Below are 26,614 nucleotides of genomic sequence, written 5' to 3' on the forward strand. Positions count from 1 at the left end.
ACTGGATTTTTTAAACTTATTATATTTAACCCATGTAAAGGTTGGAAACAACACTTGGAAGTGTCCAAAATAAAGATCAGTCTTCCTTCGAATTAACAGTACATATTAATGAAATAGGAACATAGTAATTAATAGTATGTAGTTGTACTATGGTTTTGGACGTAAGATTCTCAATGTGCAGGTCTCCGAGACCATGAAAACTGACCTAGCTTTTAAAAAACATTTACATTAACGAGGACTTTTATTTTGTAACCCGGATATACAACCTCGCTCCGTTGACACTGATGATTAGAGCGCTTGCAATGCCCTTTCTAGCTAGCAAACTGTCTAATGTTCCTCATCTGGAAAGATGAATTACATGTTGGCTTGATAAACGTCCCGATATATCTTAAGATCTCTAATAGTTTATAACATAATGTTGCGCGCTGGAAGTACAATTTCCTGGTAAGATACAATCTAGCCAGCTGTCTGAATGTGTAGATATCCTGGTGGTTAGCTAGCCTAGCTAGTGTTGGCTGTAGCTAAGGAGGGCACGCGCACTTGTGCTCCTCACACACTAAACCGCCCCGCGTCCGTCGAGGTCTCCTTTGGTCCTTCTATGTCCTGACAGTCGTTGACATTGTTTCTTTGCGTTTTTATCAGTCTAATGGGACGTTAGGTAGTTTTCTAGCTACCTACTCGCTTGGCTGGCTGCCGTGTAACCGTTCAGGAGTCGGTAGCCCGTGTGTTAGTGTCTCATAACCGCAGGTGTGACTGGGTTTGTCTGTGAGGGTCGTGGTGGTGAGCAACGTTAACGTGGCCGTGTTCAACACAGTTATGGAGCTGTGTGTCTAGGGGTTGACAGTTTAATAGTGCATACCCCACAGTAAACATGCGGGCTAAGAGTGTTCAGTCAGCTGGACGACCTCATTTGTTAGGATGGTGGTATCGTAGGTTAGATAGGTTATCTACCTAGCTGAGCAGATGGGGTATTGTTATATTTCTCAGTACCAAGTCGTGATGATATTGTACGAACTCAATTCTTTTCAGTAATGTGTGGTGCTTAACATAAGGTTCAAAATGCCAGCAATACCAGCTGACTATGACTATGTCAATAACTTTATAGTATATCTGGATCACTTTTCTGTAAATTTTCAACGAGTATGGTCTTATGATTACAATGGCTTGTGCGAATAAACAGAGAACAGGACATTTCTCTTTTAGTTTTATGCACTGTGAACACTGATGTCTGCGACTGCATATTTGTGACTGTTTCCTGTTCTGTGACTCCCTGATTAACATAAAAGCTGATGCATTACTCTGATTTTTATCATGACTAATTAGACTTGTGTATTTCCACACGCTGTCAAGATAACGTTTGTTATCTCGAGATCACCAACAAACAAACAAAAACTAAGTAACTGACAATCTTTCTAGATTTCTGTATGTTATGATGATTTAATGCTCACATGTAAGCAGCATCTTGCTCTCCAGTAGAGGGAATATGATACGGTCTTGAATAGTTTGATGTATCCATATTCTGGACATGCACTTAATCTTTAACAATTCTTTCTGAATATCTCTTGTGGTGGGATCAAACATTTCAGTTCTTTAGCTTATATTGTCTTTCGTATTAATTATTTACCTGCAATATTCATTAGGTGCATCATTATGAAATTATATCATTATGTTGATAATATTATATAACACTTAAAAATAACACCTGAAATAAAAGTTTATTAACAAATTGTTATAACCTATAAAACATAAAATAATTACGCTACCTGCTGTGTGACATAGGAATATGTGCTGGCACTTGTAGCAAACCACTGTCTGTTTTCCCTTTAGCATAGCATGCAGGAATCTGCTCCCCTCCAGATCGGGGGTGAGGTTCCGCCTGCCCCTGCAGAAGCTGCACCCTCTTTCCCGCGCCATCCACCACCGCTCGTCACAGGGCTCCAACCCTCAGCGGCCCCCTCACTGCACGGCTGCGCGCCACTACACCTCCCTCTCCAGGCTGCCCTTGCGTCCCGGCCGGGCCCGGCCAGCCGGCCCCGGGCACCAGCAGCACCGCTCCTTCTGGGTGGCCCGTCTGGCCGCCAGGCTGCTCAAGCTGCGCTACATCCTGCTGGGCTCCGCCGTCGGAGGTGGCTACACTGCTAAGAAGGTGGATTTGAATGTATTTCTTTATGTAATTCGGGCTTTGTTCCCCATAGTTTTGTTCAACAGCTGCGATTGGCTTGTTATGAGATTCTTTCTTACGTTATGTTTGATGTGTTCATAAGATATAGGCTATGTGATATTCATAAAGGTCACGGTGCATTTAGGCCTGTGTAACATACCAAATTTGACAGATCCTCTAATTAAAGGTGTTAAAAAGCCAGCCACATTTTAAGGTTCAAAAGACTAGTATACCTCATTCTGTGTAGAAAGCGAGCAGTGAGTTTCACCTCTGCATTACCTTGTGTTGTGTTTGCACAGCAAACAACATGACATACAGAACCACGTTCAGATTAAACTGTCCTCCAGCACTAGTGCCTCCAATGTGAAACATAACCTACACTGCAGCCTGTAAGCTATCAGGTTTCAGGTTTATTAAGTCATCTTTCCTAGCAGAAACCATTTCAGATTTTCTTTTGTACCAATAAGGTTTATAACAGGAGCCTTTATTTAAACTGCTGATGCTCAGTAGTTCATTGTCAAGGAACACATGCTTGTTTAGAAACACTTTTATTGGTAATTTGTTCCCAGTTGTCATCAAGTGCCATGACTGTCATCATTTTGTAATCACGTCACGGCATGAATACCCTAAATGTCCAAAAGCACTATGCACACACTGTGCGGTGTTCCCTGCCTTAATACAAGTGCATCTATTTCTTATGATTTCCAGACATATGATGAATGGAAGGACATGTTTCCTGATCTGAGCGAATACACATGGATAGTCCCCGACTTTGTGTGGGAGCTGAGTGAGAATTTCGACTTAGGTGAGCGACTCTGAGATCAGCTTTTATGAGGTCTGCAGTTACCTGTGTCTGTTTGATTAATTTAAATGAATTAGCATGTGGATACAGATCTGTGCCATTTACATTCTAATAATGACATGTTCCTCTCCTCTCGATCAAGACAAACTAGCCAGTGCTTTGCCTGAAATGGAGGAGATTGCAAAGCTGCTCCCAGACATGGAGAAGATAGGGGAGAACTTCACGTTCCTTAAGAGTCTTCTCTCCAGCGGTGAGCCGCGGAATTCTGTGGTACCTCAGGATCAAAGCATCTGCTACTCACACCTTTAAGCTGCAATCTGGAATTGTTTGGAACAGCACAGAACTAGGAAATAGTGTTGTTTGATAATAGAAACCCAAACACCCTACTGTTTGAGGTTTCTATATTCGTTTCTTCAATTCCTGATTGGAGCCTAAGGTTTAAATGGCTAATTCTTCCTTCTTCTCCGTTTTCACCATTGCTGAGCAGTAGTACAGTACACGTAAAGACGAATCGTACAACATCCAACAGTTGTTTCAAATTTAAGATTCCAAGTCAAGTTTACACCAACTTGCGGAGTTAATGTAACTTAACCAGTCATGGTTCAAGATTTGTTGCTATAAATAAATCTTCATACAAATCACACCATTTATTTACCTGTTGAGTTGGTCGAAAAAACGATCAACTCTGATTGTTCATCAACCAGTTGTTAATTCACATGTGGATAATGGTTTCCGTTTTGCTTTATTGCTCAGGATAGCTTCTTTATTCGGGAGATGGGGAAGCACGTCGTACCTCAGTTTGCTGATGTACTTTAATATTCACATGTGGTGTTATTGGTGAACAATCATTGAATGCCTGTTGTTTGGGGTCCAGTGATGTGTGTTGCCTTTATAGTATACCATGCTACTGCACCGCATGTCCACAGGGGCTCGAGCGTAAGAATTCCAGCCTTCTGCTGCCATGAGTTTTGAGTTTTTCACCCCCATTTCATTTGTTGATCTTGTTTCCCTCCTTCCCTCCCTCCCTCCCTCCACGTTTTCACAGGTGTGCGTAGTGAAGTCATTGGAGCTTCTGGTCTGCGTCTGTTGTTAGGTGTGTAAACGGCACACGGTCCGCTCCCTCTCTCGTCCCGCGCAAATATGAAAGCTGCTGGCTGTAATGCTGCCCCCTAGTGGAGACAGCCTGAAGGGGTCTGTGCCACTAAGGACCAGGCGGGCCAAGACGTTCCTTCTAGGCTTTAGATTAGTCTACAAATCACTGACATGATTGGACTCACTGGATGGAGTTGTCATCGGGTGATTTTATTAATGTTTATAGATAAGAGAAATAAATCGCAGACCACAGAGTGTAATAACAGCATTGTAGTGAAGTAAACTTGGTTTTGTTCAGTTTCAGTATGAACAGTCAAAAAAAGTGCTTTCTACTGACGAATGGTTCACTGACCTAACTAACAACATCTTCGTTGCATTGTAGTTTTTATTTTGTCTGGCTTTTCCTTGTCTACATTACATGTCACTACATCACTTTCTCTGAAACACCTCTGCACCTTTCACCCCCGGGCTTTTCTTCTGTTTAAGCCCACTGTGCGTCTCTCAGCTGTGGGCTCTGCTGGGAACGCGGTTGGGTTTACGTTAAGCATGTGTACCTCCTCAGATGGGAATAGAGGTCCTGTTTAGTTCCTTGGCTGCTCCTTCACATAGCCCCTTTAGAAGATGCCATAGTGTATTTATCATCCACCCACTTCTTATGAGGATATATGATATATTCAGATGCTCTAGTTAATATGCTTTCTTACTGTGGACATTTTCAAATCTGGATGTGGCGCTGGAGAAAAGCAACCCGACAACCTCTTTAGCATGTGAATAAATGCCACAGCTTAATCTAATAATCTATTTCCCTGAAACGTTGACAGGCCGTTGTCAAATGAAGCGCTGCATTTGCGGGCTAATGTCTTTCTTCCCTCTCCAGAAACCACGGGTGAGACGTCCCTCAAAGCGCCCGAGATGCAGTCGGCGACGGCCGGCATGACTGACAGTGCCGACAAGCAGTTTAAGAAGGCAAGTGCTTCCTGTGGCCCGCGTGTGCCTTGTGGCTCCGTCTCAGGCCCGTACAGGGCGTCGCTGGGGTCTGGCTGGTTTAGCGTGACGAACAGAGGGGTTCTTTCATAATGACCTCCAGATGAGCCCACTGCCATGCCCACATACTTCACATTACATCTGATTTCTACCATTTTTATTACATATTTGCCATTTCACTACAAATAGGTCAAACGTTGGTTGTTTAGTGTAGTTTCTGGTTAATGCCAAACAGTAGCCAAGAATGAACATGCGTCATTACTGTGTGCAGTACTGTCTGTCATATTGTGTTGTGGTTTTGGATTCGGATGCATGTCTGATGATGCAGCCCTGTTTGAATGTGTGTCTTCATTTATTCATACACACACACAAACACACACTCACACTCACCGTTTTGCCTGCTTTTGGGCAGCAGCCTCTTGCTTCCCATTGACATAAGCTCCTCCAGCTCCTTCAGCTCCTGGCCTGCTCAGTCAGGTCGTCTCACGTGAGGCATGCCAGGGTTCTGCTGATGTCCATAATTCGCACACAGCCCAATCGTAAAGTCTCTCCATTGCTCTTGAATTGGCCACTATAATCAAAACAGTATTTGCCCAATGTCTGATAGTGGTCTGTTTTAAGAGGAAACACACAGACCTTTTATATAACCTAGATGTCATCCGGTAAGCCGCAAAGGGCAGCTTCAATAAGCTTTGTTTCTTGTTGCATAAAACCCTAAATATATAAAACACTACTGGTCTTGCTGTGTTCTCATTACTAGCAGAATCCCATACATGTTTTGAGCTTGCGTCCGAATGTTTAAAGGAAACTCTCCTGCCCGTTTTAGGAACAAACATGTCAGATTACAGTAGCACTAATTAATCCATCTGTTCCCACCACGGTTCGAGTGCACTGGCTCCTGCATCGGTGTTTTAGTTGAAGATTACGTACTTGCACTCAGCTGCTGGCTGTTGCATTGATGCCTCTGCTGCTCTTGTTAAGTTGACATTCTGCAAGTCAAGAGTGGAGAATAAATGCCAAGATGAACCGTGCTGCCTGCAGTGGCAATACATTATATTTCTGTATCTCACAGACAGCTGTCTTTACTTACAGTGGACTTCCACTGGAACGTCCCGCCCATGGGCCTTCGGATGATATGATTAGTTGGCAGGTTGATTGACAGCTGTCTCCCCCTGTTTCTCACTGTGCCGTCCCTCAGCAGGGGCTGCTCAGCGAGCTCATTCTCATTCAGCAACAGATCCAGCAGCACGAAGAGGAGGTTTGGCGGGCGGCGGCGGCCAGTAATTCGCGGCCGCCGTCTGAGGCCCCGCCCCGCCCGGCCCCGAGCCCGCCCCCCACCCAGGCCCCGAACCCCAAACGCAAGGTGACGGTCCACATCAGCACCTCCACTGCTGTGCTTCTCAAGCCAGTCTTCAAACTAGCCGTCGAACCGAAGTTCTCCTCAGCTGCACAACATGGGGAAGTTTGATCCTTCTGAGCAATTTATGACAATTCTTAACTGCGCTTTGGTTATATATGGTTTATTAGATTCTAAATTGAGTACAAATGCCGTTGTGGTAAGAGCTGGGTAATTACAGACTGGTTGAGAACCACTGCTTGATAGTGTTATGCTATGGCCCGGAACCTTCTACTGGGTTCTTGGATTTGGACACAGACTCCCCTTCCAACCACATTTACCCGTCACCTTCAATACGTGTAATAGATACATTGTTATATATATAACGGTGTACTAAGGTGAGATTAAGGCATGTGTACATTTGTCTTTATATGCGGGTATTCTCTATGTATTTGTAGCATTCGCGGTTTGATTTTGAAAATTGCCTAACATTTATTGCTGCTACAGATTTATATAGGAATTGCAAAATACAGTAGGCAGTAATCTTAGCTCACCTGCTATTCCTAATTTGCCACAGCAATTAAAATTTGAACCCTTGATGAGTTCATTAGCTGTTTTCCTCCCACTGTGTCCCAAGCACTCATCGTTAAAGGCCTTCATCTCTGCCCACACGTGTCCAGCACGTACCCAGCAGAGAACAACACTGACAACCCTTAGCTCTCAGTTCTCCACCTCTCTACCCTGCCCAGGAGGCCCCTGCACTTCACTAAGACGTTACACTAGCCCAATATCCTTTTTTAGGAATGTAAAGCATTCTTCCTTCTCCTTCCATTTATCCAAGCAGCTGTTATTTGACCATCAAAAGCTAGCGTAGTGCTGAGATGCGCTGCATGGAGTAGTGTGTCTCTGCTGCACGTTCAGCACCGTCTCTAGCTGCTGAGGGAGGAGCAGGCAGGCCGCGGGTTTAACCTGCCCCACCGGCTGCCACAGATAGTGTACATTCTGCAGAGATCACCTGTCCCTGTGTGAATGTGCCATGTTTGTCTTGAGGCGCTTTCCACTGCAACGCTGACCATCGCAGACTCCTTTATAAGTGGCTTGCAGTGTGTGGTGTGCTTTCCAATATGAGAAATGCATTACATGTGTGGGATGGAGACGGAGTCCTCTCTGTTGATTCCTGATTGATAATTCTGCCATCTTTTCCAGGCCTTCTTTTCTTTGCCTTCTGTATAACGTGATGATTTGTTCCATTGAGCGATTATAGCCAACCAAGAATGAGTGGAATCAGTGATTTGCATTAGCCAGGCCTTCCTCTGCTGGGACGCTGGGTGCATGAGGGCCTTGTGTGTGACGTCTAGGCAGGGGCACAGTGCAGCGGCCTGATGTAGGAATAACCAGGCCACGTCCTGACACCACTCCTTCTGTTTCCGTAGTCGTCGGATAAAGAAAAAGTCGACCAACTCCAAGAAGAGCTTCTTCGCACCCAGGTGTGTTTCGGCCCATCTACTGAATCCACAATCGTAATTTTAAGGAAGTTCAGCAGCTCTGAAATGGCGTTTCCCACAGATGAAGTACCAGCGTATGCTAGAACGTCTGGAGAAGGAGAACAAGGAGCTGAGGAAGGTGGTGCTACAGAAGGATGACAAAGGCATTCACCAGAGGAAGCTCCAGGTCAGCCGCCGCGCCACACCTCGCTCTTCCTGCGGGACACTTTCGTCCCGCGTAGCATGCTGTCACGGTGATACTTAGGTCACCCATTTACACATCTCACCCGTTCCTGCACAGAAGTCGCTGATTGACATGTACTCTGAGGTCCTGGACATTCTGTCAGACTACGACTCCAACTACAATACCCAGGATCACTTGCCAAGGGTGAGTGGTTGTTGTGGTGCCCCGTTTGTTCTCTTTTAACTCGTGAAAACCCTGAGGGCGGTTATGACGCAGTGCTTCCTGGGGCGCTCCTGCCCTGACCCATGTCTTCTAGGTGGTGGTCGTAGGGGACCAGAGTGCAGGAAAGACCAGCGTGTTGGAGATGATCGCTCAGGCTCGGATCTTCCCCCGAGGCTCAGGAGAGATGATGACCAGGTCTCCTGTCAAGGTGAGCCAAATGAATCCAAGCCCAGGATTTAATGAACTCCATTACCCAGCTCACCTATGCTGCAAGACCCACTGATCATGGGTGGACGTGTAGTTCTTTAAATGGTGAGAGTGAAGAGGGCTTTAATGTAGCCAGTAGTGTCTACTTGTTGGCCCCAACATGCTACAGGCTTGAATGCATGGATTGAAGGTTTTTCCATTTTTGGGGGGTTTTACCTTTGGTTGTGTTTTCATGTCTTGCCTTCATGACGTCAACCGTTCACTGTTTGGCTCCAGGTGACACTGAGCGAAGGGCCTCATCATGTAGCCATGTTCAAAGACAGCTCTCGTGAGTTTGACCTGGCAAAAGAGGAGGACGTAAGTCACTTAAACCATACCACACGCTAACAGCTGTTAGTCTCCACTATATTGAATGACTCCTAATGGCCTCACCTGCAGCCCCTGATCTAGAGTCATGTACGTTTATTTTAGCTTGCAGCGTTGAGGCATGAAATTGAGCTGAGGATGAGGAAGAGTGTGAAGGAGGGCCAAACAGTCAGTCCTGAGGTGGGACACACACACACACACACACACACACACTTTTCTCCATTAGACCTAACTTTAAATTGGATTTAGATTTTCAGAACTTTTTACAGTTAGTTAATTTCTTTTGTGTTTTTTTTTGCTAGACTATATCTTTAAATGTAAAAGGCCCAGGCATCCAGAGAATGGTTCTGGTGGACCTACCAGGAGTAATCAGCGTAAGTTGAATCGGAAATAAATGTATATTGATTTCATACGGAATGAAAGCCCCGTTTGACACCATGTCTTGGATTCAGACTGTGACCACTGGCATGGCTTCAGACACCAAGGACACCATCTTCAGCATCAGCAGAGCCTACATGCAGAACCCAAACGCCATCATTTTATGCATTCAGGGTGAGTCTCCAGCACTCCGCTGCGGTTCCAGAAATCCCGCGTGAGCATGGCGTGCGTCGGCCCTCACGGACCTCGTGGTGTTCACGTTCTCTTCCAGATGGTTCGGTCGATGCAGAGCGCAGTATAGTCACCGACCTGGTCAGCCAGATGGACCCTCATGGCAGACGCACCATTTTTGTTCTGACCAAAGTGGACCTGGCAGAGAAGAATCTAGCCAGCCCAAGCCGAGTAAGTCACCCGTGTCCTTCAGGGGCGTGTGATGTACCCTTTTGGAACTTCCATTTCTTTTGGCATGTTAATTACCTTTTGGTCCACTAGGTGGAGGTATAGCATAGCTTGATTACTATCTGCAACACTATAGTAACACTACTATCTGAGAAGTTATTAACATGTGAGTGTAAATGTCCATTACTTCTTTCCAGTAATGTCCTTTTTTCCTTGATTTTTTCCCCCTTTTATGTAGATCCAGCAAATAGTTGAGGGCAAGCTGTTTCCTATGAAGGCTTTGGGTTACTTTGCTGTAGTGACTGGCAAAGGTAATACAGTTTATATTTGAAAATCACCTATAATAACTATACATTCTGTTCATTTAAACGTGATAAATCATTTCATTTTCTTCCCCTAGGCAGTAGTAATGAAAGCATAGAATCCATTAAAGACTATGAAGAGGACTTCTTTCAGAAATCCAGACTGCTGAGGTGGGAATTCGTTGTGGCTGTATGTGGTTGTGGTTCTCTGGGTGTGAAGGTTAATCCTCAAGGCTGTTCCTCTGCAGAGACGGCATGCTGAAGACCCACCAGGTAACCACAAAGAACCTGAGTCTGGCGGTGTCTGACTGCTTCTGGAAAATGGTGCGGGAATCAGTGGAACAGCAGGCAGATGCGTTCAAAGGTAACCGTAGGTCCCTGTACCTGCTCGGGGGCGTGGAGTTTGGGTTACCCCTGCAGGGCCGCTCGGCCCGCTGCCTTATGGAAGCTCTCAGTCAGGAGCTGCGCATTGCCTGGTCCACATGCTCCATCCTCTTCTCTCAAAGCCTTAATGAGCGTTTAAGATTGTCAGGGGCGTTTTGTGAGCCGGCATAGACGCCGTCCCTCCGGGGCCCTGGGTGTAATAGGAACCTCAAAGGGTGGCATGAGGGCCCCTTACCTGTTAAGCCCACCTCCGCTCGACAGCCTCCCAAGAGCGTCTGCTGCGAATCCCACCAGTCCATCATGCCTCCCTCCCCCCCCACCACGGAGAACCAGACCTGGCCCGTCGCGCGGCACGACTCCTCCCGGCCAATTAAGCGCTCGCTCCCGTCAGCCGTGAGATTTATCGCCTGACGTGGGACGCTCCACAACCCTTTTGTGTGGGCAATCGATCGCGGCCGCTGTGCCGGGGGCCGGCCCGATAACCGGGGCAATTAGCGTCGTCTCCATTGTGCGGGCGAGACGGGCGGCCCGCGCGGTGCGCCGGGCCCCAGGGGGCTCAGCCGGGCTGACGCCGAGCACGCCCGCCTCCGGGGGCATTGATCATGGCCTCGCTGCTGGATCCGGAGGCCTCTGGGGAGGAGAGGAAGTGCGGCGGGAATGCTAAGGGCTAAAGTCGCTGTCTTAAGGAAGTTTTGGGTGTGCTTTCTACTTGCTGTGATGAATTTCCTGTTTTTTTTCCCTTTTAAAAGCCTCCTTCGCGTTTTCTGTGGATGTGAATGTCGGCTATGTGGGATGCTTTAAAATGTCGGCTCACGTACCCTGGCTTTAAATACGCTAAATTTAGAATTGTCTTGAGCATGTGAATATGGAATTTCAAATTGTGGCAATACATGTAAATGGGTTGGGTAAATGATAATTGCAAGTTCATGTAATAGCCAGCAGTAACCACTCTTGATAACTGCAGTGCTGGTGTGTGAAATGTATGTCTTGATGATGTTGAGACGTCTTTCGATGTGTCCTGAAGTAAACTTTCTTCCTGTCACCGAGCAGCTTCGCGCTTCAACCTGGAGACAGAGTGGAAGAATAATTACCCACGGTTACGGGAGCTGGACAGGGTAAGAGGCAGACCATGACGCAAGCCGACTTATTAGTGGCAGAGCGGTGTAGCGAGCCGTGTCACTCATGCTACACCGACACACGGCCTCGCCGTGCCACCAGTCCCCATTAAAGTGCTCCGGGACACCGTGTGCTGTTGACTGTAAGTAGTGATATGCAGCACGGGACTGGCTTCACGTTGAAATAAAGACGAGATGTTGACCTTCGTCCACAGAACGAGCTCTTTGAAAAGGCCAAAAATGAGATCCTGGATGAGGTCATCAGCTTGAGCCAGGTCACGCCAAAACACTGGCAAGTACTCAACATGTCTCCTCTGAAGTATCTTTGAAGTATCTTTGAAGTTTATAACGTGTCGTCCTCCCAGTCCTTACTCTTTCCACGCTGCTGTTCTCTTCCATAGCAACTGTCATGTTTTAATACCCATATTAAATCTAAATGAATGTACAGTTGAGCCTGGCACAGTTTTACTGCTCTTTCATGTCTAAGCAATGATCTGGCCCTCACGTGCCTTTTCCTTGGGACGCGTTTAGCATAAAAAGCTAAGATGTGTAGCTGCTAGCACCGTGTGGAGTTTTGAATCCAAACCATGAGGGGCCAGCATAAAAAAAAAAAAACCCAACAGATCAGATGTTTGTAAAGGCCGCAGTGAGCTCCATCATCCTCTCAGATCAATGTGGTGATGAATAGCCATAGGGCTGCTTCTCTGGGCCTCTCTAGGTGGCTGTATTGGAGATGTGTGTATTGATATGCTGTAGTCGAACAAAGCAAACAGGAAGATATGAAATATGACCGGTCCTCCATGATAAATGAGCCAGGTTATTATCCATAGGATATTCTGCCATTTGTCTCATTGTCAAAATATTCACCATCAAAACAATTCTGAGAAATATGATACATTAAGAAAATATTGTCATTTTCACCAGCTCCAACCAAGAAAGGGTTCCATGTCGATAATTTAAATGTATGGCCTTAAGCTAATTAATTTACTATAGTTTTCACATCATATCCTCAAAAAGGTCTCCTGTGGCTTCTCCTCCTTGTTTCTAACGCAGGGAGTCCATCTTGCAGAAGAAGCTGTGGGAGAGAGTGTCCACGCATGTTATTGAGAACATCTACCTGCCTGCTGCCCAGACCATGACCTCAGGCACCTTCAACACCACGGTGGACATCAAACTGAAGCAGTGGACAGACAAGCAGCTGCCACACAAGGCCCTGGAGGTGGAGTAGCTCCGCCCTGTAGGCGGTGTAGCTCCGCCCAGGAGCGTCTGCCCCAACACTTTCACTCAGGGCGCTTCTTTAAGGCTAATGCAGTTCTGATGGCGTCAATCCAATAATGTGTCCATGGCTAAACTTAATCAAACTAATATGTAAATGTGTTGATCACTAGGCAAGGTGTATAAAAAATAAATGATCAAAGGATCAGTTCCGTGTTTGAAAGAAATTGTTCGTACTTGAAAACAAATCTGTTTATAGCTTTTACAGAACCTTCCAGCAAGAATAACAAAAAGACCCCATAAAAGCTTTACACTTTTTACTGCTCAAAGCCCAAAAGTGTCCAGCCAGACTCCAGGCAGTCCAACCGGGTCCTTCATTGTGTGTGTTCATTGTTGCCGCTCTGTCACCGCGCAGGTTGCCTGGGAGACGCTGCAGGAGGAGTTTGCTCGGTTCATGGCGGAGTACAAAGGGAAAGATCAGGACGACATCTTCGACAAGCTCAAAGAAGCCGTCAAAGATGAGAGCATCAAGAGACACAAGTGGAACGAGAGTGCCATGGACAGCTTGGTAAAGACGCGCCTGGCTGTCCACATGCCCCTTACTACACACGCGGACCGGCACTAATCACACCTGTTAAAACCAAACTCGCCCTTAATCAGCTCTGTTAATCTTTCTTAAAGGTAGTTTTCCTAATACACGAGTGCATGTTGTAAGGTGCCCCACGTGCGTGTAGACAGTTCAGTAAGAGGCAGCCTGTTAAACTCGTGAAGTCTGCTTCTAACTTTGGGAGAAGTTGGTGTGGGTGGTGTCTGAGAGCAGTAAGCCTCCATCTTCTTCTCCTGGTGCAGCGAGTGATCCAGCACAACGCCCTGGAGGACCGCTCCATCACAGACAAGCCGCAGTGGGACGCCGCCATCGAGTTCATGGAGGAGACGCTACAGTCGCGCCTCAAAGACAGTGAGCTCCACCTTCTCCACCCCCTCCCCCACTCTTGCGCACGTCTCGCTGGTCCTGCTGTGCGTAACTTTGCGTTGTGCCATTCACTCCCCCACCTCCATCTTTCTTTCGTAGCCGAGTCGGTGATAGCCGACATGGTGGGGCCAAACTGGAAGCAGAGATGGACAAGGTGGATCAATCGCTCGCCAGAACAAGTTAGGGGCCGTCCACAAACTCCTCCACTCAGCTTTATTGCTCTCCTTGACCGCGTTGCTGTTTAGCTACGCGAATGCCGCTCACGCCTCGGTCGGTTCTGTCTCATAGCACGTCCGCAACGAAACCAAGAACGAGCTGGACCGCCTGCTGAAGCTCAACGAGGAGCACACGGCCTACCTGGCCAACGACGAGGTCACCACCGTCCGCAAGAACCTGGAGGCTCGAGGGGTGGAGGTGGACCCCGTGTTGGTCAGTGGGACCCTGACGAAAAAACCAAACCCTGTGTTTTTCTGTTCCCTCGTAGAACGCAGCTTTCTTACTTTGTACGCATCTGTAGCGTCAGCCATGAAAAGCAGAATGTGTTGCTTCATTGTTTTTGATCCGTTTCATGCTTTTAGATCAAGGACACCTGGCATCAACTATACCGACGACACTTTCTGCAGAAGGCCCTGTTCCACTGTAATCTCTGCCGAAGGGGTTTCTACTACTACCAGAGGCACTTTGTCGACTCTGAGGTACGGCTTCACGTTGTTCACGTCTGTTTTAACACGGCACAGGGCTTAAGTACTGTATGTTGTGAAATATCAGGAATTCGAAAAGTCAGAGACTTAAGTGTTGACAAAACAGAATTACAGCCTGTTGGGTGCATCGTTAGGCAGAAACTGTGTTTGCCTCCTCTAGCTGGAGTGCAATGACGTGGTTCTGTTCTGGAGGATCCAGAGGATGTTGGGCATCACAGCTAACACTCTTCGACAGCAGCTCACCAACACGGAGGGTGAGTGTGAAAGCCTGATAGTCAGCCATAGGACTTTATTTAAAATAAGGTCTGGAGTTGAATGGTATAGAGTGTGTTGTCTAAGGGTTTCAGTGCCAATCTGTGAACTTCTCTCTGTGTCTGTGTGATCATTCACTGTGGCCTAATTGTTTTAAAGACGTTGTTCTTTGGCTTGTTCCTCAGTGCGGCGCTTGGAGAAGAATGTGAAAGAGGTGCTAGAAGACTTTGGGGAGGATGGTGAGAAGAAGAAGCACTTGATCACAGGCAGGAGAGTTCAGCTTGCCGAAGACCTCAGTAAGTGCATCGCTATATCTGCCACCATGCCTTAGAAAGAGCCCAACCACTTCACAAACTCATCCTACATAGGCAGTAAGAGTCCCTCAGCCCTTGTTCCTGGATTTTCTCAACATATATATTTAGGGCATGGCCACTAGAGGGCAATGATGTCCTGAAAAACAAGCACCTTTTTCTTGTCATGTGATGAGACTCATTAGACTCTGTCAAATCTCACCCATGTGTTTTGACTTTTGGTTTTATGACATGAATGTTTTTTAATGTTGAGTTTTTTTTTATCTTTTACATTAAAAAAAAAAATTTTAAATATAAAAAAACTTTTTCTAACAGACACACTTAAACAGCTTTTAACAGATTTTTAAAAGACTGTTGAAACTTGCTTTAATTCTTATTGTTTATGCTCTGGGCTTGTTTATTACACACATGAAATAGAAGCTGTTGAACCCCACCCTGCCCTCCCAAGCCCTGCCCAAGCCCAAGCGCGCTGTTGTACAATTAAAATGAGACAATTCCAGCTCATGATCCCCTTTCATTCCCTGCTTCTCTTCTCTTCCTAAGGCCTGAGTCCTTAATTGCCATGCGGCGTGAAGGAGGGAGAGAGGGGGCGTGATATCTCCTGGCTACGTGCTGCCTGCCGTCTGCCATGTCCACCCCCCCCGCTCCCCGTTAAACCGCCGCGTGATTAGCGTAGCATTTTGCGGAGGCAAAGCTGACATGCCCAGAATCGAAGACACGCGTGCACGGGCATGTACATACGCGCGAGCGTCCACGCTTCACGAGCGCGCACGACTGCTACTAAGCTGTTATTACTCTAATAACGCAGGGCGAAGTAACGCCCCCCCCCACTAGCTGGAGTGTGCCTGTAGACAGCGAGGGGGCGTGCGGAGCACCTTCCTGCGTGCGGGTCACGCAGCCCGCCTCTTTCTCGGCCGGCTGCCGAGTGGCGGCCCGGCGCTGGGAAAGCTCGGGGCTCTCTCGGAGGAAGGACGCTCTCGTGGCAGCGCTCCGGGTGACCCGTGCGGGTCGGCGATCAGGGCGGAGGCCCGTGCCCTATCTGGCGGTGTGCGCTCCACGGTTGACACGCCGGCCCGTGAGGACGCCCCTCCTGCTGTCGTTTCTGGCGTCTCTAATCAGTCCTTAAACAGTTAAACACGTGGCTGCTTTGAACCCACCATCCAGAAAAGTGAGTGTTTTTGTAGCAACAGTTTTGCCGTTGGCATGAGACCCGTTGGGTACAATAGTGGAGAGAAGGGAAGAAGAAGATGAAACAAGTCCAGACGTGTTGGCTCCACCTGCCCCGTTCGGCCGGGACTGCTGGACGCGCTCAAATCCAAAGCCGCAGGACTCCGGTCCCGGTGCGGCTCCCCCGCGACGCTCTGCAGTGGGTCGGCCTCTGAGCGGATTCCTGTGCTTCAGGGCGTGACGTTGCCCAGCGGACAGTCAACACTTGGGAGAAAACGCGAGCTTGACCTCCCACGAAGAGGCCGATATGCTAATGGGGACGTGCTCGGGCGTGAGGTAGCGTGGGGCCTGGAGTCACAGACGCACCAGGCACATGGCTGGCCTCTGTAGTGTGTTTACAAAAGAGCGGGACCTGTGAAGCACTGGCTTCGGATGACTAATAGTAACGCTCCGGGACTGGGCCGCACTTCACCAGCTCCGTGGGTCATCCTGAACGCTTCAGTGTGTGGTTGAGCAGGGCTTCGTTTTTGTCAGGCCTTATACACAAGCAGTCAGATAATGTGGCATCTGCTTGACTGAATGTAGGTTTTAGGCACGTTATTGTCAATAAAGAAGTAGCGCTAATGGAAGTCCGAGGAACGCATTCATCACAATGTCATCATGTCTCAGATGAATAATTCACCTGGCTCCGCTTTGCCGCGTGCCGTTTTTTTTCATCTCCGTTCCCGAGGGCGTCGGGCAGGTTTGGAGAGGTGGCGGCTGCGGTCCCCTCTTCAGGGAGGCATTCCTGGACCTGCCCAGCCCTGCTGCCATTCCTGCACGCGGTGGCATCGTGTTCCTGGTGCTTGTGATGTGGTCTGAGGGGGGTGTGAGCTGCAGCACGCTGGCCAGACCTCCTCAGCCTCCGTCAGGGAGCACCGCGCTCACTCTGACCTTCCAAAGAACAGTGAAAACGCCAGGCCGTTGTGACCAGGAGCAGTTAGAGTGATCTCCGTTGGAGAATCATGTCCTCTTTAACCTTTTGGCTCTGGTGACCATGAACATCTCATGAAAAACTAAAAACATGCTGAAAATGTACTGTTTAAAAAATTTGTTTAGCTCTTGTAAATCTGAATAGGCTTTTATTTCATATTTTACTAAAATCTGCCTGAACACACACACACACACACACACACACACACACACACACACACAGTATATAGTATATACTAATATATATATATATATATATGTGTGGAGCATCAGCGGGGAGGTGTGTGTGTTTGTGTGTGTGGAGCATCAGCGGGGAGGTGTGAGCACCTGTGTGTGTCTGTGCTACAGCACAACCTGCTCTCCTCATATGCAGCTGCAGGCGTGTCAGAAGGAGACAGCGTCACTAAAGCTTCTGTAATTCACCTAATAGACTTGATTCAGTTACTGCAGCCTGTAGCCTTCACTCTGCTGACGTTTCAGGACCTCAACACTGGAAGGGATTTGGCTGTCGACCAATAACCTTCTCCCCATTTTTAAATGTTGGAAAACTGTTTTGTAAACTGCCATAATAATTATCTTTGTCTAGGTACTTAAGAGCCATAAATCTTAGTCATATGTTATTTCTTTGCACTGAAAGAGTATGGTTGTTATAGATATTTAATTTGCCTTTTGTAAAAGATACTTTAGGAGTGACTGAAGCCATAATAGTGACTGAAGCCATAATAACATGTTTCTGGTGATCTTTCATCTTTTTACACATCAGTTTGTCCTCTGAGTCATAGTCTGTCTTAGCTTTTCTCTTGGCATTGACTCGGAGGAACAACATTACTATTTTGTGTGGTTTGTTTACCACACACTTTATAACCTACACAATATTCTAACCACACAATGATTGAAATGTTACGACAGAAAGCGTCTTGGAGCGTTTCCTTTAGGAGGTGGGACTTCAGTTACTGCACTGGTGTGGTCTTCACCTCTCCCATGTCCCTGTCCTGTGTCAGGACATCTCTGGGAAGTGACCCGTGGTTCTTCTCGTATGCCTCCTTCTTGACCCCCGTCCTCCCTTTTCTCTGCTCCGTGCTGAAAGTGGGACACGGGACAGATAACTTTTCTTTGCTCTGTCTGTCTCCCTCACTTCCTGGGCTTGTGCTGCTGATATACTGTATGCCCCGCGGGGCCGCGTGTGTACTTAGGACTGAAGTGTGTTTGCGCCGGGCGCCAGGTCCTGCACGAGCCCTCTCTTCTGCGCATTTACTCCGCACGTTCTTCTCCACGTGTTAACGCGGCCCCCCTTTCGCCTTTATCTAATCGGCGCGGGGCGTCTGGCCCGGCCGGCGCGCTCCTCCGCCCGACGGCTTATCCGAGCGGTGGATGTGAAGGCAGCCGTGGACTGTTGACCATGTGTGTCTTATCTTCTGGATGTGGAGATGTCAGCACGGATACGTTGCAGCAACGTCGGGCTGCGTTTGCCAAGCTAAAGGAACGGCTCATATTAATCACCCAGGAGCCTTTGGCAGCGCGTGAGTTGGCCCCAAAAGGTAAACGTATGTGTGCCTGAGAAAATGAATTGCCTTTTTTTTTTTTTAGACTACCGATCTATAAATCAGTCCTTCACCCATGGAAGCATGTGATCACCTCATTGTGTCTGCACGTCTATGGAGAGAAACATCCGGTGTTCGTGTCTCCAACCCCCCCCACCCCACCCGTTGATTTATATGCAACTTAAGGTGGTTCCTGACAAAGCGGCAGTCAGGGACTGACTGTCAGCCAAGATATCCTCATCCGTGCAGGCCTGAGCACAAAATGGCACACTCTGACATGTCGAGTAATATTTAATGTGGAAGCGTGTCAGGCTGCCTTTCATGTGTGGCCAGCGCTGGGGCCTTTTCCTCATGGTGCTCTTCCTCTCCCACTCTTCCTCTCCCACCGTTCACGGGCCCCTCCGTGTGTCTGATGGGAAAAGCATGTGTCGGACCTGCCCCTGCAGTCACAAAGACATTTATGCTTCCCTCCATCAGGGTGGTGGGTGGAGGGGGGTCACTTCCGCCTCTGAAACAGCTGGAGAGAAGACCCTTCCCCCCCCCGCAGGCCCCAGACGAGGCTGCTCTCTCTCTCATAGCCTGAGCACCAGTCTCCCTTTCCGACACATCCGCGTCACCCCCCTTTCCCTCGACGCGCTCAGACACACAGCTCCATGCAAATAAATCTCTCAGCATTCATCCGCCCATAAACGAAAAATAACTCCAGGAGTCTCTCTCTCTCTCTCTCTCTCTCTCTCTCTCTCTCTCTCTCTCTCTCCCTCTATATATATCTCTCTCTCTCCCTCTATATATCTCTCTCTCTCTTCCCTCTATATATCTCTCTCTCTCTTCCCTCTATATCTCTCTCTCTCTGTGTCTGTCTGTTCTTTGTTTTTTCAGCTCTCAGTTTCACTGTTGCTTGGAGTGTCTGAACCGCCAAGGTCCTGCAGCCAGCGGAGGGAGCAGCAGGATGCCTCTGGGGCAGGCCTCGCCTCTGGGGCAGACCTGGCCTCTGGGGCAGGCCTCGCCTCTGGGGCAGACCTGGCCTCTGGGGCAGGCCTCGCCTCTGGGGCAGACCTGGCCTCTGGGGCAGGCCTGGCCTCTGGGGCAGGCCTCGCCTCTGGGGCAGGCCTCGCCTCTGGGGCAGACCTGGCCTCTGGGGCAGGCCTGGCCTCTGGGGCAGACCTGGCCTCTGGGGCAGACCTGGCCTCTGGGGCAGACCTGGCCTCTTGGGCAGACCTGGCCTCTGGGGCAGACCTGGCCTCTGGGGCAGGCCTGGCCTCTGGGGCAGGCCTGGCCTCTGGGGCAGACCTGGCCTCTGGGGCAGACCTGGCCTCTGGGGCAGGCCTGGCCTCTGGGGCAGGCCTGGCCACGGCTGCTGCTCGGTGGTTCTCCCGCAGAGCTCTTCTCGCGCTGACTTCTGTGCACTACATTATCTGTCTGTCAGATAGCCTGTTATAGGCTAATAGGAAAACCATACATTCCCTCCCTCCAGAGGTAAAAATGGAGCAGTTTTCAGTGCCTCGCTTTCTGGTCAGGATTCCAAGCCGCTCTGTCATGTCTTGGTCCCCGTGGATGTGCCGAGTCTTCCAAACATCGCTTAAAAAGACCGCCGGCACACCGCGCATCTCCAAGACCAGTCGTACGGCCTTTATCAGGAGGGCATTTCTCAGCTTAATAATCTGTTAAATCAAAAAAGGACTTAAGTTTGGCCCGCACTCTGCCAAGATAAGTGATTCATCTACCAGGCACGGTATCGGGTTCCCCATCCAGCTCAGACTAATCCCCTACCAGGGCTGAGGTGTCGTGAGGAGGCTTGTTGAGTCATTAAGGAATTTGGCAGTGTTTACACTGTCGGCAACGGCTGCTGTACATTGACGTATCGGTGGCGATGGAGCTGACATTGTTTGTGGGAGAGGTTGGGATGCTCGAACGAAGCACTGGGTGTTGGGTGTTTCTCACCTGGCCACCTGTGTTTCATGCGCGTGTGTGCGTGCGCTAGCCATTCAGGGTCAGAGGTGCGGCTTTGACTGACACATGGATATTAGAACAGTCCCACCTGCACACACCCCTCTCCCCTCCTGCCTCACACACGCACAGTCCCTCTATCTGAAACACGCTCCGTCTCTCAGAGGGGGGGACAGTCCTCCATTGTCCCTACGGCTCCCTCTTGGCTGTTCGGGGCCCTCCCTTGCCCCTCTGTTTGGCAGCCGTTTCTAGTCTGTAATGAAATGCTTATTAAAGGCCAGCAGTGAGGTAGGTGAGGGGTTCAGCACAGGGTTAGTCTGCCCACCTGGGCTGGCACCAGGCTGCCTAGCAAAGTGCCCGTCTCCATTTCGGGGATGAGGGACGTGTCCGTACTAGGTGTTCAGTAGGGTTGGCCAATTTATTATTTGGTAAATGCTATTGCAGGGCTGGGCTTTGCTTTACTTGTATTGTCGAGGGTTTGCTGTTTGTAAACGAGCCAACTTTCGAATCACCCCCCCCCCCCCCCCCACCCCCCCCCCCCCCCCAAGTAAACAAGCAAGCGAATGACGCGAGTAAACAAGCAAGCGAATGACGCGTCTTGTTCAGGGTTCTCCTCAGACTTGTACTTCTTCAGTCCCCCTTCGCTGTCCTGCTTGTCTTTAACACGGTGTTCTTCGCCCTCGTGTTGAACTCAAGTCTCCACAGTGGAGCTGGCCTGCAAATGCTCTGCTTCTCACAGCCATCTGGTTTCAAGATAAGTCTGCTTGATTTGTAGCGCTGCCTCTGCTGGCCTGCCGACCCGCCGACACGCTGTTTTATGTGCCACCTCCGTGTCCCCCACCTGCTGTCTTTTACAGCTAATGTTGTCCTATGGACAAAACAAATGGCCGCCGCGTCTCTGCTCGCCGTCCTGCGTGGACCGTATCGCCCAGGCCGTCCTCCTCTTTCAGAGACGTCCCACCTTTGAAACGACACGTCGGGTCTCTGGAAACTCGTGCGGCCGCCGCCCTCTGAACCCCGTCCCGGACGTCTGGGGGCCGGGCCGGAGAGAGGGAACTGCAGAGAAAGCTGTTGCCACGTTTTAATTTCTCTGCCACTTCGTCCTCTGCAGGCGGTCCTGCGCGATGGAGGAAGTGGCCTTTACGGGCGCGAGATGGGTTTGGACCGGCCGCTGGCTCTCCCTGGCCCTCTGAGGCAGCGTCCTGCGCCACAACTCACTCTTTTTTTTTTTCTCTCTCTCTCTCGCTCGTCTCTTCTCCTTGGTCACACTGTTTCACAGTCTAATTACAGGTCAATTAAAGGCTTTCTTCAGCCTTCTGCCGCGGTGGGGCGGGGGGCTTAGGGCTCCGAGAGAGCCAGAGTGAAAGAGATATCATTTCACGTGGAGATCAGGCAAGAGCCCCTTTGAAAGAAGGGATTGAGGAGGAACCCTGAAAGAGTGAAAGCCATCCCCCTTCTCCCTTCTGGGAAAAGAGAGGCTGCTGGGATATGGGCCAAAGGATTATGGGAATATTCATGACCACATAAAGAGCAGGGACTCATGAATGGATGTGTCCAGAAGCTCATCTCTTAGGTAAACAAGGGCCTAAATGGAGTTTAGAGCCTGCTCTCGGACACACAGGAGCAGGCCAAGGAACCACTCTGTTCATTCCTTTTCTTCTGTGTCGCATTTCAGTGTGCGGTGAAAATAAAGCCTCATTCTGCCCGGCTCCTCTGCCCCAACGTCATCCTGCGTTCTTCCATGTGGAACAAACAGATGGTGGAAAGAAATAAATATCTGTTGCTCGCTGTCTTTTCAGACCCGTTAAGCCAGTGTGCACACAGACCGGGCCGCCTTCTTTCGCTCTGGCTTTCTTCCTTAAGACTGGATCGGACGCACGGCTACAAACGTGCTGTTGGTGTGGATGTTGTAAGCATATTGAAAATCTGTCCTGTCCTGGCCTATTCTGGCCTCTCCGCCTTCTGTTTTTGTTGTTTGTTTTTTTGTTTGGTTTTGTTTTTTCTCTTTCGGGCATGTCATCTTGGACTATGTCAATTTACTTTACTCTTTTTCACAGCATCGCTGTTTGTGTAAATTCCCAGTAAAATAAAGTCGAGTTGCTGTTGGGAGTTGTAAACCGTGCTGCGTGTCTTCCCGGCTAATACAGGAGCTCCTCCCAGATCATTCTGGAGCTTTTAGTGGACTGTGTGGCACTCTGCTTGGCTGTGTGTCCCAGGGTGTTTGACAGTTGAACTGTTGAGCCGGGTTTCGACAGCTCCGACTGTGACGGAGCGCAGTGTTCCTGCCAGCATCTCGGGAGCTGATCTGTCCGGCTTTGAGGTTGAGCTCTACACCTGCCGTGTCACGGTGCCCTCTCCCACTCCCTAACGCCTCCATCACCTCCCCTAATCTCCACCTCCTCGTTCTTTCATACGCTTGCTCTCGAACCGAGTATCAAAGGCTGGGCTACTGCCGACGTCTGCCAAAAGTGTGCGTTTGCCTTTGTGTGCATGTGTGTGTGTGCGTGCGTAAGTGTGTGGGCAAGGTGCTGTAGGGTCATGTTTCAGGGGCTGAAATTATTTGTGAGAGATTGCACACGTGCGTGTGCCTGTGTGTGTACGTGAAGGGTCAGAGTGTTGGATTTCAGACCACAGAGGTGTCAGAGCGTCTACAAAGGCGGTCTTTCTCCTTTCATCCCTGGCCCCTCTGCAGAAAAGGGGAAGCCCACTACCCCAGTGCTTGTAAAACGGCTGCACGAGCCTCTCAGGGCAGGATTCGGTTACAGGCCCACGTTTGGAGTTGATTGTCCATGTGAAAAGCCCTTTTAAGCCACTGTGGTTAAATTATGGGGGGGGACAATGGATCACGGGCAAATGTACGCAGTCGCGTTTTACATCTGCGTCTTTAGGTGCGAGCGACCCCGTGGCCTGTTGTCTTGAGATGATCCGATACGACTTTTTGACAACGATATATTCATGTTTCATTTTTTAATAGAAGGGGGATATTCTGAGAAGGAGCCCCAGTGAAAGAGCTGTTCCAGCGTGTAGACTGGACTACACCGTTCCCCTGCACACAGGGGCTGTTAATATGAGCTTTGCCCCTCTATGTCTTTCCTTCTCCTGACTGCATACCACCGTGAGCCCGGAGGGGACAAGGCTTTGAAGTGGTCTGTGGAGCTGAAGCAGCAATGGAACACCACCTCTTCATCAGTGCAGCTAGGATGGTGTAGACCTTTTGAGTACCAAACGGACAGTGGCTACCATATGCTGTTTAGGTTACAGAGAGAGAGGGGCCACCAAACCACAGGAGCTTATGACGAGACTGTTACTCTCAAAAGATGGCAGAGGTGTTTTCTTTGCTCTTCTAGGGTAGGTAGAGGGTAGGTCCCGTGTCCCATATGCTTCATGAGAGATGTCTGAGCCTCGGGTTACAGATGTTCTCATCGGTCAGCATCCTGGATCTGCAGCTGTGCTGCTGGAACATGAATTAATGGGCACATTTTCTTTCACTTCTTCTGCAGAAAAAGTACGAGAAATTCAGGAGAAACTTGAAGCTTTCATAGAAGCTCTTCACAAAGAGAAATAGTGTGACAGGTACTGAGTTTCTGGAGCTTTTATTCTAGGGTTTGAATAAAACTGTAGTGTGTTTTACTTCTTAAATACCATCAATGTTGTTTTAGATAACATTTAGGGTTGAAATATATTTATTTCTGTGTTACTTATGATGCAACTATCCTTCTATTTTCTTCTTCTCCTTCTGTTTTCAACTGTATTCTTCAGTTTTCTTCTTTTTTTCTTCTTTCAGAAATGTTGGATGCCATCATTGTCCTTGAGGGAAAATGCACTGGTTGGACAAGACATCATTTTGTTGTGCTATGTAAATGACGAGCCCACCTGTTTTCCTCTGTTTTTAACCCTTACTGCTCTTCCATCATTACACACACACACACACACACACACACACACACACACACACACACACACACACACACGTGTGCACACACTCTTTTCGCAGCAGAACTCTGCTACATGTCTTTAAAGGTCACCCCTGGGAAAACAAGTGAGTCGTGTTGGAAGCCCTTTACCATGTAGACAGTAGACGGAGCTGCAGACAGGGACGTCTGTCCTGTGCTTTCTGCTTTCTCATACAGCACATAAAGACCTGGAAAGTGTTCACCTGAAACAAGGTTCACACACAGTGGGGAGGTGAGTGTGGTTCTGTGGGAAGAGAGAAAGATAGAGGGAGAGGCAGAGCGATAAAGAGACACAGAGGGGTATATATACAGAGAGAGACCTCTTGGCAGGAAATAGGAACTTATTTTCCTCCATCTTCTTGGCCTGCCTTATTAAACACAGTTAACGGAGCCGTGAGAGTGTGAGTGTGAGTAGTTCTGTACTCAGCATCGTCTCAGCACTCGGGCCACTTCTGACATGCCCTTTATTGAAACAGCACTTAACCATCACCTTTGTGATCCCAATTTTTATTTGGGGGTGGGGGGGGGGGGTGTCGTTTGACACAGTTGTTGTGTACCTAATGTGTGTTAATGTGTGGTATGATTCTGATGTTCACAAAAGCCTGTGGGACCTTCATCTTGAAGATTTAGATGAAAATGACCTACTTCATGGTCAGAGTGCTGATGAGAGACTGCTGTCTGTGTCTGGCACTTTGTGTTGCCCCCTTCTTTCTGGACAGCTCATTTCCCCTCTCCCCTCTACTCCCCTCCCCTATCTTCTCCTCCCCTCTCCTCTCCCCTCTACTCCCCTCCCCTATCTTCTCCTCCCCTCTCCTCTCCCCTCTACTCCCCTCCCCTATCTTCTCCTCCCCTCTCCTCTCCCCTCTACTCCCCTCCCCTATCTTCTCCTCCCCTCTCCTCTCCCCTCTACTCCCCTCCCCTATCTTCTCCTCCCCTCTCCTCTCCCCTCTACTCCCCTCCCCTATCTTCTCCTCCCCTCTCCTCTCCCCTCTACTCCCCTCCCCTATCTTCTCCTCCCCTCTCCTCTCCCCTCTACTCCCCTCCCCTATCTTCTCCTCCCCTCTCCCCTCCCCTCTACTCCCCTCCCCTATCTTCTCTTCCCCTCTCCTCTCCCCTCTACTCCCCTCCCCTATCTTCTTCTCCCCTCTCCTCTCCCCTCTACTCCCCTCCCCTATCTTCTCCTCCCCTCTCCTCTCCCCTCTACTCCCCTATATTCTCTTCCCCTCTCCTCTCCCCTCTACTCCCCTCCCCTATCTTCTCCTCCCCTCTCCTCTCCCCTCTACTCCCCTCCCCTATCTTCTCCTCCCCTCTCCCCTCTACTCCCCTCCCCTATCTTCTCCTCCCCTCTCCTCTCCCCTCTACTCCCCTCCCCTATCTTCTCCTCCCCTGTCCCCTCCCCTCTACTCCCCTCCCCTATCTTCTCCTCCCCTCTACTCCCCTCCCCTATCTTCTCCTCCCCTCTACTCCCCTCCCCTATCTTCTCCTCCCCTCTACTCCTCTCCCCTATCTTCTCCTCCCCTCTACTCCCCTCCCCTATCTTCTCCTCCCCTCCCCTCTCCTCTCCCCTCTACTCCCCTCCCCTATCTTCTCCTCCCCTCTACTCCCCTCCCCTATCTTCTCCTCCCCTCTCCTCTCCCCTCTACTCCCCTATACTCCCCTCTCATCTCTTCTACTCTCTTCTCTCATATCCTCTCCTCCCCTCTCATCCTGTCCCTTCTCCTCTCCTCCTCTGTCATCATCTCTTCTCCTCTCCAACTGTTGGTCTTTCTTGATTGTTTTCTATCCTAAACTCATAGGTTTTTCATTTATTCTCCCCTGGCAATGCACATATTTTTCCAACATCACTCTCTCTCCTCTTTCTGCTGTTTACCTGGATTTTGCATAATCTAGTATGATGTCCTAACCACATGGCGGAAAGGTTTCTTGAAGAGGGCTCATGTGTGTAAGTGGGTGAATATGCACTGTGTACATGTTTAAAGCTGAAATCATGGTCTGCCTTGAGAGGAAGGGGAGAGATCAAAACATGTACAGGAATATATCCACAGTCTTGTTAAAACCTTTTTCTCCTGTGTTGTAGATTGCGATATTTGCATGTTGTATGCCCTCAAATGCGGTTTATTTATTAAATTGGTGTTTAAGAAGGTAAAATAAAACAGATATTATTAA

The 26,614-nt window shown here is 49.0% G+C and overlaps 1 protein-coding gene across 2 annotated transcripts; it reads left to right on the top strand.

Moving 5' to 3' along the window:
• Positions 1 to 275: 275 nt before the first annotated feature.
• opa1 (OPA1 mitochondrial dynamin like GTPase) lies at positions 276 to 26,614 on the top strand. Of its 2 annotated transcripts, XM_077014763.1 has the most exons (30): positions 276 to 444; positions 1,828 to 2,146; positions 2,870 to 2,966; positions 3,106 to 3,213; positions 4,009 to 4,056; positions 4,933 to 5,021; positions 7,809 to 7,862; positions 7,942 to 8,046; positions 8,161 to 8,247; positions 8,360 to 8,473; positions 8,749 to 8,829; positions 8,944 to 9,018; positions 9,141 to 9,212; positions 9,291 to 9,390; positions 9,488 to 9,618; positions 9,854 to 9,926; positions 10,016 to 10,088; positions 10,166 to 10,281; positions 11,352 to 11,416; positions 11,632 to 11,712; positions 12,474 to 12,635; positions 13,047 to 13,199; positions 13,481 to 13,589; positions 13,704 to 13,783; positions 13,893 to 14,033; positions 14,183 to 14,299; positions 14,466 to 14,559; positions 14,743 to 14,853; positions 23,996 to 24,068; positions 24,280 to 26,614. In XM_077014763.1, exons 1-29 carry the CDS (start codon positions 416 to 418, stop codon positions 24,058 to 24,060), a joined length of 2,949 nt encoding a protein of 982 aa, XP_076870878.1. In that variant the 5' UTR covers positions 276 to 415; the 3' UTR covers positions 24,061 to 24,068; positions 24,280 to 26,614. The 2 variants fall into 2 exon arrangements, with proteins under 2 accessions (XP_076870878.1, XP_076870879.1); XM_077014764.1 differs by lacking the exon at positions 4,009 to 4,056.

Source organism: Brachyhypopomus gauderio, chromosome 8 (genome assembly GCF_052324685.1).
Source record: "Brachyhypopomus gauderio isolate BG-103 chromosome 8, BGAUD_0.2, whole genome shotgun sequence".
Classification (NCBI taxonomy): domain Eukaryota; kingdom Metazoa; phylum Chordata; class Actinopteri; order Gymnotiformes; family Hypopomidae; genus Brachyhypopomus; species Brachyhypopomus gauderio.